General features: G+C 32.5%; 3 protein-coding genes across 3 annotated transcripts; 1 reads left to right on the top strand and 2 right to left on the bottom strand.

Moving 5' to 3' along the window:
• Positions 1 to 2,812: 2,812 nt before the first annotated feature.
• On the bottom strand, positions 2,813 to 6,830 carry LOC107011977 (thioredoxin-like protein CXXS1). The gene is made up of 3 exons (XM_015211674.2): positions 6,475 to 6,830; positions 6,231 to 6,353; positions 2,813 to 3,221 (listed from the first exon to the last, which is right to left on the bottom strand). The coding sequence occupies exons 1-3, from the start codon at positions 6,574 to 6,576 to the stop codon at positions 3,069 to 3,071; spliced, it is 378 nt and encodes a 125-aa protein (XP_015067160.1). The 5' UTR covers positions 6,577 to 6,830; the 3' UTR covers positions 2,813 to 3,068.
• A 1,573-nt stretch (positions 6,831 to 8,403) lies between these two features.
• Positions 8,404 to 10,128, top strand: LOC107011098 (oxygen-evolving enhancer protein 3, chloroplastic). The gene is made up of 3 exons (XM_015210438.2): positions 8,404 to 8,820; positions 9,519 to 9,814; positions 9,927 to 10,128. The coding sequence occupies exons 1-3, from the start codon at positions 8,523 to 8,525 to the stop codon at positions 10,023 to 10,025; spliced, it is 693 nt and encodes a 230-aa protein (XP_015065924.1). The 5' UTR covers positions 8,404 to 8,522; the 3' UTR covers positions 10,026 to 10,128.
• A 385-nt stretch (positions 10,129 to 10,513) lies between these two features.
• LOC107011099 lies at positions 10,514 to 12,276 on the bottom strand. The gene is made up of 3 exons (XM_015210439.2): positions 11,930 to 12,276; positions 11,396 to 11,601; positions 10,514 to 11,086 (listed from the first exon to the last, which is right to left on the bottom strand). Exons 1-3 carry the CDS (start codon positions 12,026 to 12,028, stop codon positions 10,873 to 10,875), a joined length of 519 nt encoding a protein of 172 aa, XP_015065925.1. The 5' UTR covers positions 12,029 to 12,276; the 3' UTR covers positions 10,514 to 10,872.
• Positions 12,277 to 15,116: the final 2,840 nt, after the last annotated feature.

Here is a 15,116-nt window from a genome sequence, read left to right as displayed (position 1 = left end):
GGATTAGTTTTCAAGAAAGAATTTTTAAAACATCTTGAGTAATTTAATGATCTGTTACTTCTCTTAGCTTGTGCACGTAACAAATTAGAATATTTGTTTGAATTTTTTTTTTTACCAAAAGTCCCTTTATATTTCAAATTCAAGATTTAAAATGAGTGATCTATGATTCTATGTTTCTTGTTTGTATACTTTTATTACTAGTAGTTAAAATGTACTGGTGTCACAATGTGTCACGACTACAGCTTAATGTTTATATAGTTTTGGGGTGTTCTATTTATTACTCCGCTATTATTCTCGTCCTATTTGTTATGACAAAAATATTAATCTGAGTATGGATTCAAGAATCATATATTAGAAGAAAAAAAATAAATAAAAGAAAGGATGCTGTTTGTCTTTGGGAATAAGGCATTCAGAGCCCTTCAAAGTGTTTCAAAATTATTACCACCATTAACAATGTCTCTTTTTCTCTAATGGTCCCCTCCTATGCACATTTATGCCTAGATATTTTATTCCAAAGAAATCTTATATGCCTATCTTCCATCCATTAGTGGACGTTGCTTTTTCAACTATTCCTTTTTTTGACTTCATTCATTCATGTAACCAAACTTATTAGTAGCAATAATTTACGTGAAAGCAACTATCCATTTATTTATGTAGCCCAATTAATGCAACAAGTCACTCTGTGAAGTGCGATATGTGATATATACCATCACCTTAATATTTCAGTTGGTTGGCTATCTAAATTTTTTTTATTTATTTTCTTGAAACAAGAGTTGATTTCTTGTTTGTTTTCTAGTGTTGGTAAGTAGGCAAAAAGAAAAATTATTATCTCAAAAGCATTTATATGTAATCTTACAGAACACCGAGGGTGGAGGCAGAGGGAAGTGTGACTGGGGAGTGGGATGGTAAAGGGGTACAGATTAGGGGCCTTGAATGGGTGGGAAGATATATACCGGCTATAAACATAAAATGTCACTTGTAGAACTTATTATCCCGGCATCCATTAAGAAAGTCATTTTCCTCATTTTTGAAAAACTTATTTTCTTAGAGATTTGTTTTCCCAAATATAAGAAAACAAAAAACGTTTTCCTCCATACCAAACACACATTTTGTGAAAATATATTATTCCTCTTTGACAAGCGGAGGAGATTGGAGAGTCTTGATACAACCGTAAAATGTATTTGGTTATGTGATTGAGGTCATAGCTTAAAGATTCTTTTTTTTTTTTTGACATATAAATGTACAGGAAACTTGTGTATAATAATTCGGACATTTCTTAAATCATAGAGTAAAAATGCCTTTAATTTCCTTTCAGTATGGCAACACTTGAGGAGAGTTCAGCCACCACACTCTAGGTCAAGCTCCATGACGTGGTTAGTCAGTTTCATGACTTTGCTTAGCTTTCAATTACATAAAAAAAGAATCTTTCATTATCTAAGTGTCCTGAAAAAAAGATTTCACATACTCACTCCTTTCGTAATTCACGTCCTTATAAGTAGAAAGATGTAAAAGGATGAGTATCCAATTCACGCTAAGAAATAGACGGGATGGTCTTAAACTATCGATAAAATGGAGTTAACATGTAGCCATCGTAATATATTTGATACTTTCTTGAAAACAACTAAAGCGTGAGAAAGCCACACTCTATTAATTCTCCACTCGTTTACGTCAATGCCTAATACAGCAATACATATGTGCTAGACGAATCTCTACGTTGGTACCAAAAATATATACTGTTGGTAAAACATCTTGATCCAGGAAGCTAGTACTTCCATAATTGTCTCGACCTATGTATACATATGAAAAAATGAATGAATAGTGAATACCCACATATATTAGATTCACCTCTCACTGATCTAACTCTTTCTCTAGTTGCAATTTAACGACATCCATAAGTGAATCCAGTGGCATAGAGAGGAATTTTATCAAGGGTGTTCAAACTTTTAATAATAATTCTTTTTTTTAAAAAAAAACCATAATTTAAACTATCAAAACAAATAATTAAGTTAAACAAATTACAAGTGTAAAATTCAAAACTAACATGAAGAAAATAAAATACTATTGAAAACATAATTTAAAAATGTTAGTACAATTATACTCGATGAAATATTTTCTTTTCTACATAAGACACTATACAACCGTCTAGAAATATTGAGATTCTATTCTTAATAATATGATGATATAATTTGGGTTATCGCATCTCCTATTTATAGAGAAAGAAAACCTAATTCCGTAAGGCAATTTTTAAAAAAAATTTAAGGAAATCTTATTACATAAGGAAAATGTATTAAATTTAAGGAAATAATTCAATTTTAATTGAAAAACCCACAAGAAAAAAGAATTATATTCAAGAAAAAAGTATTAAATTTTAGGAAATCTTATTCCATAATGAAAAGATATTAAAATTTAAAGAAATAATTCATTTTTAATTAAAAAAAATCAGTGGAAAAGGAATTCGAACTCGGGATTACGTCAAAATAATTAAAAAAAAAAAAACACCCTTGCGGAGAATCAAACCCGGGCAAAGAGTAGGATATTGCCAGCTATTACCAACTCTGCTGCACCTTAGAATTTTTAGGGGATCCAAATTCTACATATATCAATATTAAATTAAAATTATACGTGTATATATAGCATAATTTTTCGATGAAGGGCGTGCAATTGAAGCCTACGTCACTCCGCCCATAACAAGAGGAAAAATGTATTTCAACATATTCGTGGCAAGTTCATTTATCACACATTTACTGGTGCAAAGAGAAATTGAAGACCTTCCGTTTTCAGGATGCATGCACATAGATTCCAGGACCACTACTTATAATACAAGGCCAAATACCTTCTCAGTGTCCAGAAAAGCCATTCATCGCGTATTAAGTTCATTAACTTGTTACATTATTCATAAAAACCTTCAATACGTTACTGTTTTTAACACTCAACTATAAGTGGATATGGTATTATCTGACATTTAAAGATGAAACAGCAGAAGCCACTCAAACAAAAGAAGCTTCTGCAGCACTGGCACACTACATATCAGTATATATTTATGTTTGTATATGTGATATGTACTTGGACTAGGGTATATCTGTGGGGTTGGATTGAGCAAGAATGTGGATCCTTTTCTTCATCTCATCTGGATTTGCACCAACTATCTTGTCAACTGGCACTCCACCTTTCAGCAGCAGAAATGTTGGCATGGCTTTCACCTCATATTTGCTAGCCACCTCCTAGGTACCACAAAACAAAAAATGTGTATATTAGGTAGAATTAACTTCAACAATATGATTTATCTCGAGTTCCTCAAGCACCTTTTATTGTCCTGATGCTTTTGTATTCGCATATATCAGAACTAGCATTGTTGCTTGAATCTGAACACGGGATTGAAAAAAATATGACCAAACATTCAAGTTGTAAAAAGGAGCAAGGTTGTGAAACTAAGTGGTAGCCCATAATTATATTAGCCAATTATGTCTATCGATCAACTGAACAAAAGCTGAACAAAAGCTTCCATCTTCTAAGATTATGTTAGCATTTTAAACCAGAATATTACTACTCGAATGGATTTTAGGAATACCCCTTATTGAAAGAGAAATAACAAATCCTTTTTTTTAACAAGTGAAAGATAAATAACAAATCTTCAAATAACAGTAATTCAATTACATATAATCATCATATAATTGGACAATGGTTTCTATGGACAACATCGAGAAACTCAACAGTCTATGGAAATTTGTGCAACTGGATTTTCAACAGATCAAATTGACAGCAGAGGAGCATTGTTTGAGAATTACGCAACTAGAATTATTCTTTTGGAAATACCAATATTATGCTACAGCCTACTTAAATTAATGAGATTCTCCAACCACAAGTTATAGAGAAAAGATCAGGACTCACTGAAGAATAATTTGGTTAGATAATCATCAAAGTCACTCCACAAATGGGAATCCAGTAGTCTTAATCTAACAAATCTTGAGCAATGCAAAAAAGTATCTGAAGTGACTGGTAAAAGGTGAAGCCTTTCCCTAGACAAAATATATGCAGATTCCACGTCTAATTGCGGTTAGGAATTGCAACCAGGAGAGCAAGAATCTCTCAACTTGGCAACTTGCAAATAATTGGAATGACTATTCTATTCTCTAATGTCTTAAAGACCAACGAGCTTATATCATAAATAACAAAATAAATGACAGTACAGTTGGAAGAGCTTATATCTCAGATATGATTATTCTCTCATTCAATATGGGAAATTCAAAAGAGGTGTGTTTGTACGTCACTTCTTCGTAAATAATTAAATGGTTTTAATATCTCCATAATTCAAGTAAGATTTTCTTTTTGAGAAAAGGTAAGGAGGATTCTAGTATTATAGTGAGCAATGTGAGTCTTTCTGATTGCTTAATGTTTTAGGAAATGTGAAGCAGCAAAACAAACTTTTGTCACTGGGTGAAGACTTGATAAAATAATATTATGGTTGACTCTGTTGACCTTTGACAAGCATGTAAATAATATCAAATGACTTTGTAGAAGGGTAGAAGCCAAATAGCCCAAAGTGTCAAGTTGGGACAACTAGAGAACAATTGCCTTCAATAGACTAGATCAGATTATAAGCAAAAAATGGAACTTGGAATATTCCATCAGAAAATAGAAAGGGTAGAAAAAATATTCAGCAAAACGATGAAGATGTCAATCTAGGCCTTTTATGTCGGGTGTTGCAGGACTTTTAGTATAACAAATCCCATCAGAAGCATCTTATAGTCCAAACAGTTCCTTTTTTCATGCAAATCTCCATTTCAAGTGGATGATACTAAATTATTAACTAGGTAGAAAAGGACTCAGCTTTTGTACAACAGGAGTTGCCTCCTCGTCTGATTGAAAGGCCCAGGATAGTAGACAAGCCAAGAGAATCAAAGGGAAGAACAAAACTAATCAACTTTTTATGAACGTAAATGAGTTATCACTTTGTCTACGAATATATTCTTGTTGCACGATGTGATATTGGCATATTATATGCCTAGGTCACTCTGACCTCATTGTATGAATGATTCATCATAATCAAGGACTAGCCTCCAGACACTAGACAGTAGGACAGATGAACATAAGTTTGACCATGTAACTAAGCAACTGTCGGAGAACAGGCATAATATGTCCACGCCAGTAGCTCATGAAACTAAAGAGACTGAATATTATTCTCAGAATAGTGAGAAATAACTTGTCATAAATTAAATGTTCGAGTGAAGGAGAAGATGCAAGAGATGGTTTCAATTAAGGACATTTCAAGAGTCATAAATTTTGACTTGGTGTAGAGGATTTATAAAAGACCCCCTGACGCCAAATGACATCCCCTATCCATGACGTTGAACTCTGCTGTAAAAGCAAGATAAATTAAACCCAGGGCAGGTAGAAACCAAACAGTCCAGTCATTATTTGATCAGAGGATACATCAAGTCCAAAATATCACATCCTCCTCAAAATATCCATCTCAGATGTGCTTCCTAATCAAGCTGTGAGCTTCCAGACGGAGCACATTTCCAAAAAAATTGAAGACAAGGATGAATTTTAGCCCAATAATTGGATCCTCGCATCTTTTATACTTTGTTATGAGATCTCAACATGCTATATTTAATTAGAGAAATATACTACCGAAAGCTAAAGAAGGACCTTTACAGCTCTAGTATAAGACATCAACTCGCTATTCTTTTATCAAGTCAACTGGCTCATAAAAACTACCTCTTATGCTGTAAATGTTTTCCAGCTCTTACCCTTTCTCGTTCATTTAATTGTAATCTTTAATCAATGAAGAAACATATGCTTCTAGCATTTCCTCGAATAATTGAACATATTGCACTAGCAATCCCGTAGTGAATTTCTTGATACAAATCATACATGATCAAGACAAAATGACAATTATTCAAATCTATACCGAAGTTATTACTATGCCACATGCCTTTAAGTCATGCAAATTAACTCGAACATCTAGAATACACTCAGGTATTTACTCAGGAAGTGGACTACACTTTAAAAAGCCGACCAGAGAGACGCACAATGATACAATATAATACAAACTACCATTAACAAGGTTAAGCCTATATCTCTCAAAGGGATGCCACAGGCAAGTAACCTCTCATAACTAGACCAGCCCTTACAAGTATGTTTAGCAAGGAAAATTTCTGCATCCTTTTTTTCTCATCTTTTAGGCTTTAAAGTTGTGCCTTTTACACCAAAGGGCTAAAAGACCTCACCTTGACCTCATCCACATCAACTGTGAGAAAAGACATATTTTGGTACATATAAGCCAACTCCTCCATAAAGGGTTTCATAGCCACAGAGGGGATACACCAAACAGCCGTAAAGTGTGCCACAATCTACAAATACCCACAAGGAAAAAATGAATTTTTACACATAGTAGAAATTGGAAACCAATAAAGATACCAACTTTTAAGAAACAAAAATAAAATTTTTTATAAGCATTCAAGCTTTACTTACAGGGCATCCTTGAAGTGTGGCTTGATTTACATGAAAATCCCATGATTCCTTAGAGTTTACCTTGACAACTCTTGATTTGATCCCCTGTTCTTCAACTTCCATTATTCAAGATTGAGAAGGCCAAGTTTGTGTTTATCCAAAATAGTCACTTAAAAGATGAAAAAGGTCTAAAAATTTTCCCTTTAGAATTAAGAATTGGACCCCGCCTTATGAGTTATACATTTTTGGCTAAGAATAGATTGATAGAAATTTTGGATTTTTCGAAGTTTCTTCCTTATCTGGTTTTACTTTAATAATACAAGTAGATTAGCCTAGAAATTAATCATGATTTTTTAAAACTTACGATTGTCCTTTCCTCATCTGATTTTTGGGTTAGGCACAACTGCACAATTATAGTGGTGATTTAGGAATTGCAGTAGCATTCTGGAGCACACATAATAGAGAGTAAAAATATCGTGTAACCTAAGATATATATGAAATTTAAGTAATTCTATTATCATTTGGACTAAAACTTATTGATCGGGTTCGATTCTGTAACAAACTTCAGTGGTTGAATTGCAGTTCTACTATTCTCTTCGTTTAAAAAAGATATTCTAATTTGATTTAGAACGGAATTTAAAAAAGAATGAAGAATTTTTAATATTATATTTCTAAAGTTATGTTAAAACTTAAAATGTATCAAAATATTATTTAATTTTGTGATCTCACGTGAAAAGCTAAAATATAATTAAAAATGAAAAAAAAAATATAAATTAAAAATAAAATAAAAATATTTTTTTTAAACGCAAGGAGTAAAACTTTATGGCTCCATTTATAATTGTTGGGTATTGCCTGCTAAGAAAAATTAACCAAATATAAGGATGTCACATGGGCTGACCTGGGTCTGACACATTAGAGGGCCGAGCTGATTTGCACATATAGAAACTTCCCGTGGCACTATTTAAAATTTAACCTCAATTTAAAAAAGTGTAAAAATAAATTAAATAATCATTTCACCTAAAGTAGGAGCAAAATTCTGGTTTGTCAGCCCAAAAGAAAATCACTGTAATTGATATTGAGCAAGTTTTCCTTACTAATAATTTGTTGTGATCATCATAATTTTGGTCACAAGAAATTCTGACAAATTGTCATAATTTTAGTCACAAGATGTGCCTTAACAAGTTATGGTAATGTTAGAATTTAGTTAGAAATCTTACTGAATTATGGGAGAAATCTTAAATCATCATAAGTTGTTCATTGAAACTTTTAGAAAAGAAAACTTTATGCTTTAAAATTATGCTCAGTTAGGTTTTGAGGGGCATGGTTGGGACAAATTATTAGCGAATAACAAATATTGAATTTTGCATCTTTAAAGAGTATTTTGACCTTTTTTTTCTCTTATTTTAAGTGATGATAATTTTGATACTTGTACAAATTTGGCTAAATCTCAGAAGTTTTGTACAATTTCTTAATCTTCGCATCCTGATAATCACTTATATGTAAAAAATTTGAGATAAAGTAATTTGTAATAAACATCAACTTGGAATTTCCTATTGTATGTACGTGTTAAACCCTAAAAGGTGAAAACTTTCTGATGAAGAAACAATCTGAGAGACATACATTTCAACTTGGGAAATCAATTTACAACAAAAGGAAAGACTCACTTTTTATGCGACACTATTAAGTTATCAGTATAATAGAAGTTTAGTGCTTTGAACTATTTTTTTATTCATTTGACGAGCTCTAAAAGTTTCATCAATTTCGACGAATATCTGTCATATATGATGATGTGTACATCCAAAATCTGCTTGGTCCAGGTGTCAAGATGCTACAGCTTGTAAAGTAACCCTAATCCAACATGTCAACAATTATGGCATTGATTGGCTGATGGAATATCCTAAACCAGATAAGGTGATCCTAAGTGTAATCACTCTGCATCACAGGCACCAGAAATTGCAATATCCAAATCACACGTACCACAAACATTAACTTATAATTCCCAAACATTTTGTAATCAAGTCTTACCTGAAACATTTTATTTTATCACCAAAACAAATAGGTCCTGAGAAATGGCTCATGCTATGGCTTCTATGGGTGGCCTAATTGGTTCTTCACAAACTGTCTTGGATGGTAGCCTCCAGCTTAGTGGCTCAGCCCGCTTGAGTACTGTTAGCACCAACAGAATTGCCTTGTCTAGACCAGGACTCACTGTCAGAGCCCAACAGGGGTCTGTTGACATCGAAACTAGCCGTAGAGCCATGATTGGTCTTGTTGCTTCTGGCCTAGCTGCTTCCGTTGCTAAAGCAGCTTTTGCTGAAGCCAGGTCAATTAAGGTTGGCCCCCCACCTCCTCCCTCGGGTGGATTGCGTAAGTCGTCCTTTTGCTTTCTGATGAATCAATTTCCTTCTTTTATAGACACATAGATTCATAAATACTGAATTACACGCGCCTAGTCTAGATTCATCACTGATTAATCGAACGATACAATAGTAATATCATAACAGATATACTTGCGGACAATTGATATAGTGTAAATTCAGATATGCAAGACAGAGAACCTAGGAGTGACCCTCCAATGCTGCATTTCAATTTTTAGTAGTTTGAACCTTTAGATCAAGCAAGTTGATATTTATATCAGCATTTCCAATTGAAAGATGGATCAAGGAATAGATTGATTTAGATTTGTTATTAGATCATGTCAAACAGAAAGGTCTTTAAGTAAATTAAAAGAGAGAATTAAGCTTGAGAAAAGACAAAAAAAAAAATGAGGGGCTCATATGAAGTAGTTAAAGATTGCATTTTGACAAGATGATTTCAATCCCTTCTAATTTTAATAGTAATATTGTGTGAGGGGAGCCTAGCCGTAGCTGGTAAAGTTGTTCGAGCTGTTGTGGTAATAGCCTCTTGCAGGAATGCAAGATTTAGAAGTAGTTATATACATGCAGTTGGAACTATCATGATTTCTCATTTTGGTAAAATTAGATGTACAGAAAATTCCAACAATTTGAACTAGAAAGGATAATGTATGGAATTTCCGTACTGATGCTGAGATTTGGTTTGGGCAGCTGGAACTTTGAACTCAGATGAGGCAAGGGACTTCAGTTTGCCATTGAAGAATAGGTTTTACCTTCAACCATTGACTCCAGCTGAGGCAGCCCAGAGAGTTAAGGATTCAGCCAAGGAGATTGTTAGTGTCAAGGATTTCATCGACAAGAAGGCCTGGCCTTACGTCCAGAATGACCTTCGTCTCAGAGCAGAATACCTTCGCTATGACCTTAAGACTGTTATCTCTGCTATGCCAAAAGAACAGAAGGGAAAACTCCAGGATCTGTCTGGAAAGCTCTTTAAGACCATTAGTGATGTAAGTCAAATGTGTAAATTCTTGGTTAATAACATGAATGACATAGTAATTGGATGGGTTGCTTATGATTTCGCTTTTTTCTGACAAACCATTTTTCATTTTCTTTCCTCAGCTGGACCATGCAGCAAAGACCAAGAACAGTGCTGAAGCACAGAAGTACTATGCTGAAACTGTAACTACCTTAAATGATGTTTTGGCCAACCTGGGCTAGAAAATTTTTCTCTACTATGTTATTACTTCCTGTAAGTTAACGAATACTTCTTGAATCAATTGTGAAGAATGATTTTGGAAGAATTGTTTAAAATCTGAAACAACTAGTGCTGCATCCGAGAGCCTCAACTTGAGCTCTGCATGTGATTTTGATTGGGAATTTCACTTGATTGAGGCCTGCAAAAAATAAACATGGTTGCACCATTCCAGATTACTGAATGTGTTGCTTAATCTTTAATTTGTTTCACATAAAAATCTAACTCAATCATGAAGTTTCACTACATCTTCTGTCTTAAGTCTTCTGGCTTGCAACACCAGAGCTACATGACCAAACCTAACCCTCCAAATGTACATAGTCGTCCAACTTGACTCAAATTTAAGTACTTGAACGTTAAGTATCGTGTTAGCATGCAGAGGAATAGATTAGTAACAGCAAGGATGCTAATTGGAAAAGAAGCAGTGAAATCATATTCAGATTAAGCCCCAAAGTAGTTGCAAAATAATTACACTGAATACTGAACTAGTAAAAGTATGAGTCAGACCAACAATGCTTTTAATACATTCTCTCTTTTTTTGGGAAAACAACACAGCTCATATTACTGTTTGCTTAGGACATATATTATGAACATCAAATTACACTAGGGTCAAGAAAAAGTTACAAATAACATAAAATTCAAGAAATGTTACATGAAATATTAGGAATTTTTAAAAGGGAAATATGGGACTCGGTTATGATGAGTTCTCCATACATGCTATGCTTTCATTTCTCCCGTAGAGAGCACTGAGTTGATCTAATTCTGTTAGCAAAGGCTGCATATATTGGAAGAGAGTAATATTTTTTTTTGTATTCATGCATGACCTCCTTGTTGATTCAGCTTCTTATCTTCCTGGATGGTGGCTGTAGCAGAGATGTAGTAGGAAACTGAGAAAAGTCCATGGATAAAGCACAATATCCCTCCTATTGACAAGAAACGATGGTGTGATATGCCACAAGATCTTCTTGCCTTCCCGTTTGACAATGTTCCGGCTACCAGCAATGAGAATGCAATGGCCATAATGATCCTAGTATTAGAACAATGTCTTTTTAAATCTACAACCATGAATAAGATAAGTAATACATAAACAAAGTGCACAATTTAATTAGCACCACAACATTCATTGCCCTCATAAATAAATCTGTCCATGCTATACCACTAGGGGATATAATGTGATGGTTAGATTCATTGAACCATTAACAAGAGGTCTCAGGTTCGAGCTCTTTCTGCAAATGGAGAACCTTTTGACAAAGAATGTTTTACCCCTTAATGGTTCTACCCAGTGCAAATCTAAACAAGTCGGAATGGGAGATGAGAGGGGGGTTTGGAAAATTACCATTGGAATACAAATGAAGCAAATGCAAGTTGTTTGTTAGAGGAGGCCTTATCCAGCTCTTCCTTAGACTGGATGCAAATACAACCAGCAAGCAGATTAGAAATAACTTGTGCCAGAACCAAAAGTACTGTTGCAGCCAATCCTAGTTTAAAAGCTTCATAGCTTGGATCTCTACATTCAAAGATCCACACCTTTAAGTCCTGAACCTGTTCCAACAAATGAAGCCTAATTGTGTTAATTGCCACAAAATATAATTAAGTAGATAAAATTGTACCCCTCTCATTACTTAAGTATTTTAGACGAGATGACCACACATTTAACATGGTATAAGAACAGACAAAGGTTCTAGCTTCCTGTCTCCCTACTACCCGCTATCAAAAAAAAGACTGCCCCGTGAATAACAAATCAGGTAGGCACGTGTTAAGAATGTAATTAACTAACTAAAAGTATGCTCTAACCTAAACTTATTAGATGAGACGACTACACATTTACACATTTTATACTAATCAAATTTCCGAATGAATTGTCATTTACCTTATTTTGTTCTACCTCAGCTTGAATTCCTAGTATACCAGCAGCAACATCCAAAATCACAAGAAGAAGACAAACAAGAATGCCAATGTTTTTAGCCATCTAGTTGATTAATTAATTTGAAATTAGAGATGGCTGATAATCTTCATGGAAAAACAGGGGATACCCTTTTATACAAACATAGAGAATGCATGAAAACAGCAAAAAAAAAAAAAAAAAAATGGAGTCCAACGTGAGAATCTGAATAAAGGAATGGATGCAAGAAACCTAATACTTAATGTTTGTATATGATATATGAGTAACATTAGCTGGAGCCTATGGAGAAAAAGTCTTCCTTTGTCTTGAAAGACCTCTTTATTCTACTTTACTTTGTTTTTTTAGTTAGATTTCGATTCCTTTCATGGAGAACAAGGAAAGCAGGGTATCCCCAGCTCAAAATTTTTGTTATTCTCTTAATTTGTTAAAGCCATATATATTCATTTGCATGTTACTGCAGCTTTCATTTTATAGTATATATTAATTATTGTTAGTACGTAGTAAGATGATTTGTGTCTTTAACTGAGAAGTATGCATAAATGGATTCTTTCTTATGGTTAAGTATTTGCCTTGAGATCATGCTAATGCCAATATTATATACTTCTTTGTCTAATTTATGTCACACTCTTTTATTTTTATTTTTTTATCAAATAAGACATAAAAACTAAAAACACATTTATAAAGATTCAATTCAAAATGGACTTGGTTCTTGGAAACTTCTCTAAAAGGTAGATCTTACAAATGGACTTTCTACTAATTGAAAGCGAAGAAACACTGTAGCTTTTTGTGAAAATCATTAAAGCCCAACCAATACATAGAAAATAGTAAACAACAATTAGGCTGGACTACACATGAAGAGAGTATCCAGTCCAGTTAGTAGCTTTGGGCTGATTACTTCTGTTCCATATTCAATAATAGGAAAATTTCATATATGGTAAACGGATGTTATGAAATTACATTCCATGGATATAGTTTACGTAATTACATTCCATGGGTATAGTTTAGTTTGTTAGGTGACTCTAAATTTGTATAAAACATTTTTTTTAATTAAATTTATACAAAAAAATTATTATTTAATAAATGATAACAGTAGCACAAAAGATGCTAACAATAAATTCACATAATCCCATGATTTAAGCAAAACATTCAAAATCAAATATTTTCCCGAAAAAAGAATTCTAAAGCTATAGAAAGACAATACCAGTTCAAATCAAATATTTTTCTAACTTTTTTTAGATAAATCTATGAAATACACACACACACAGATATATTTATATATAAATTGATTATATTGTATATATTTGTGAAATTTGTATATAATTTTTATACAATATTTGTGTGTAATGATTTTGTGTTTTAAACTGTATATGACCATCATATATTCTTTTAATTTTTTTTGGGTAATCTGTTTGTATACAATATTTTATTATGTTCCTATTTTTTCTTTTGTATAATTCTAGGAATTTGTATAATGTACAATAATTTTGATATATATATTATAGTTATATATGTGCATCTGTGATTTCATGTTTTTTTTTTAAAAAAAAAAATATTAATGATTAAACTGATTGTATACAATATTCATTTGTTAATTGTATATATAGTAAGCTTGAAATATGTTTCTATATTTGAGGGTGTAACGTTTATATATACAATATTTTATTATGTTCATAATTTTTTGTATATATCGACGAATTTGTATAATGTATTATAATATTATAGAGTGATTTTAACAAATTTCTTTATACAAAATTAAATAATTGTATACAAATAGCTATTGCCTCATAAGACTTTGTATATGTTACCTTAATATACAACCCACTATATACCTAACTTTAGTAATTGGTATACAACTAATAGAATATACAATTAAGAACCGTTTCATAATACTTTGTATATATTAACTTAATATACAAATCACTATGTACATAACTTTGTAATATGTATATAAATTACACTACCTGATGTTCCCGATATTCTTCAGATTTGTCCAGTTCTGATGAGGCACTTCAATCTCTTCTGAATCAATGTTTATGACTTTTCTCTTACTTCCACTTCAACAATCTTAATGCCGCTAGATTTCGCGTTGTTGATGACTTTATGAATTGCCATTGGGTCATTTTTTTTTCATGGATCTCAATTCTTCAATAGATTGTTCAACTTAAACTTGTTTATGTTTTGCCATAGACCCTACATTAACCCAGAATCCTGAGTTAATCCAATTGAAACGAAGGTGAATTATCAACAACATTGACATGCAATGACATACCTCTCGTAATCCTCATACATGGACAGAAATCATCTATTCTGATTTTGAAAGACTTGTAATCTGATAAGTAATAAAGATTTTTTAAAATATATGAAAAAACTAACAATCATACTACATATACAATTGTTGTAGAAGGAATCAAGAAAAAAAATATTGAAAGCCATGAATTTGGCGGTTACCTAAGAAAAGTGGAATAACATCGGAGGGAGAAGGTCAAAATTTTCCTAATGGAAATTCAAATTAGAAGGAAAGAGTAATTTTAGGAAAAGATATGGAATGAGAATAGGAGAGATAAATTTGATTTTGAATAAAATTATATAAAAATCTTTGGATGACTATTTTTATTCTGTATACAAATAGATAGAGGGTCCCATTAATTATGACAAAAAAATTGAAACTGTATTTACTGACCGTAAATAAATTAAACTATACTCTTATTAACTAATTACATAGGGATGTTTGTCATCCCATGTAATTTTCCCTTCAATAAAAGCCCATCTCAGAATTGTAAGTCTACGTTTCAATATATATATAATATTTTTTAAATTTATTATTTAAAAATATTACTATTATGTATTTTGATAGAATAATTATATCGAAAAATTTTATTTTGTATGAGGTATGTCAAATCATACTTGTGTGAGGTATTATTTACTTAATAAATGGGATGAGATCCATCTGCCAAGTGACAAGTGACATCTATTAAGTTCTTTTGGTATTTCTTTTATGGGATAATGCACAGGTACCCCTCAATCTATGTCCGAAATCTTAGAGACACACTTATATTATACTAAGGTTCTATTACCCCCTGAACTTATTTTATTAATAACTTTCTACCCTTTTTGGCCTATGTGACACTATCTTGAGTACCCAACGCTGGTTGAC

Source organism: Solanum pennellii, chromosome 2 (genome assembly GCF_001406875.1).
Source record: "Solanum pennellii chromosome 2, SPENNV200".
Taxonomy (NCBI): domain Eukaryota; kingdom Viridiplantae; phylum Streptophyta; class Magnoliopsida; order Solanales; family Solanaceae; genus Solanum; species Solanum pennellii.
The sequence above is the reverse complement of the archived record's forward strand: the minus strand, read 5'-3'. Positions and strand labels throughout refer to the sequence as shown.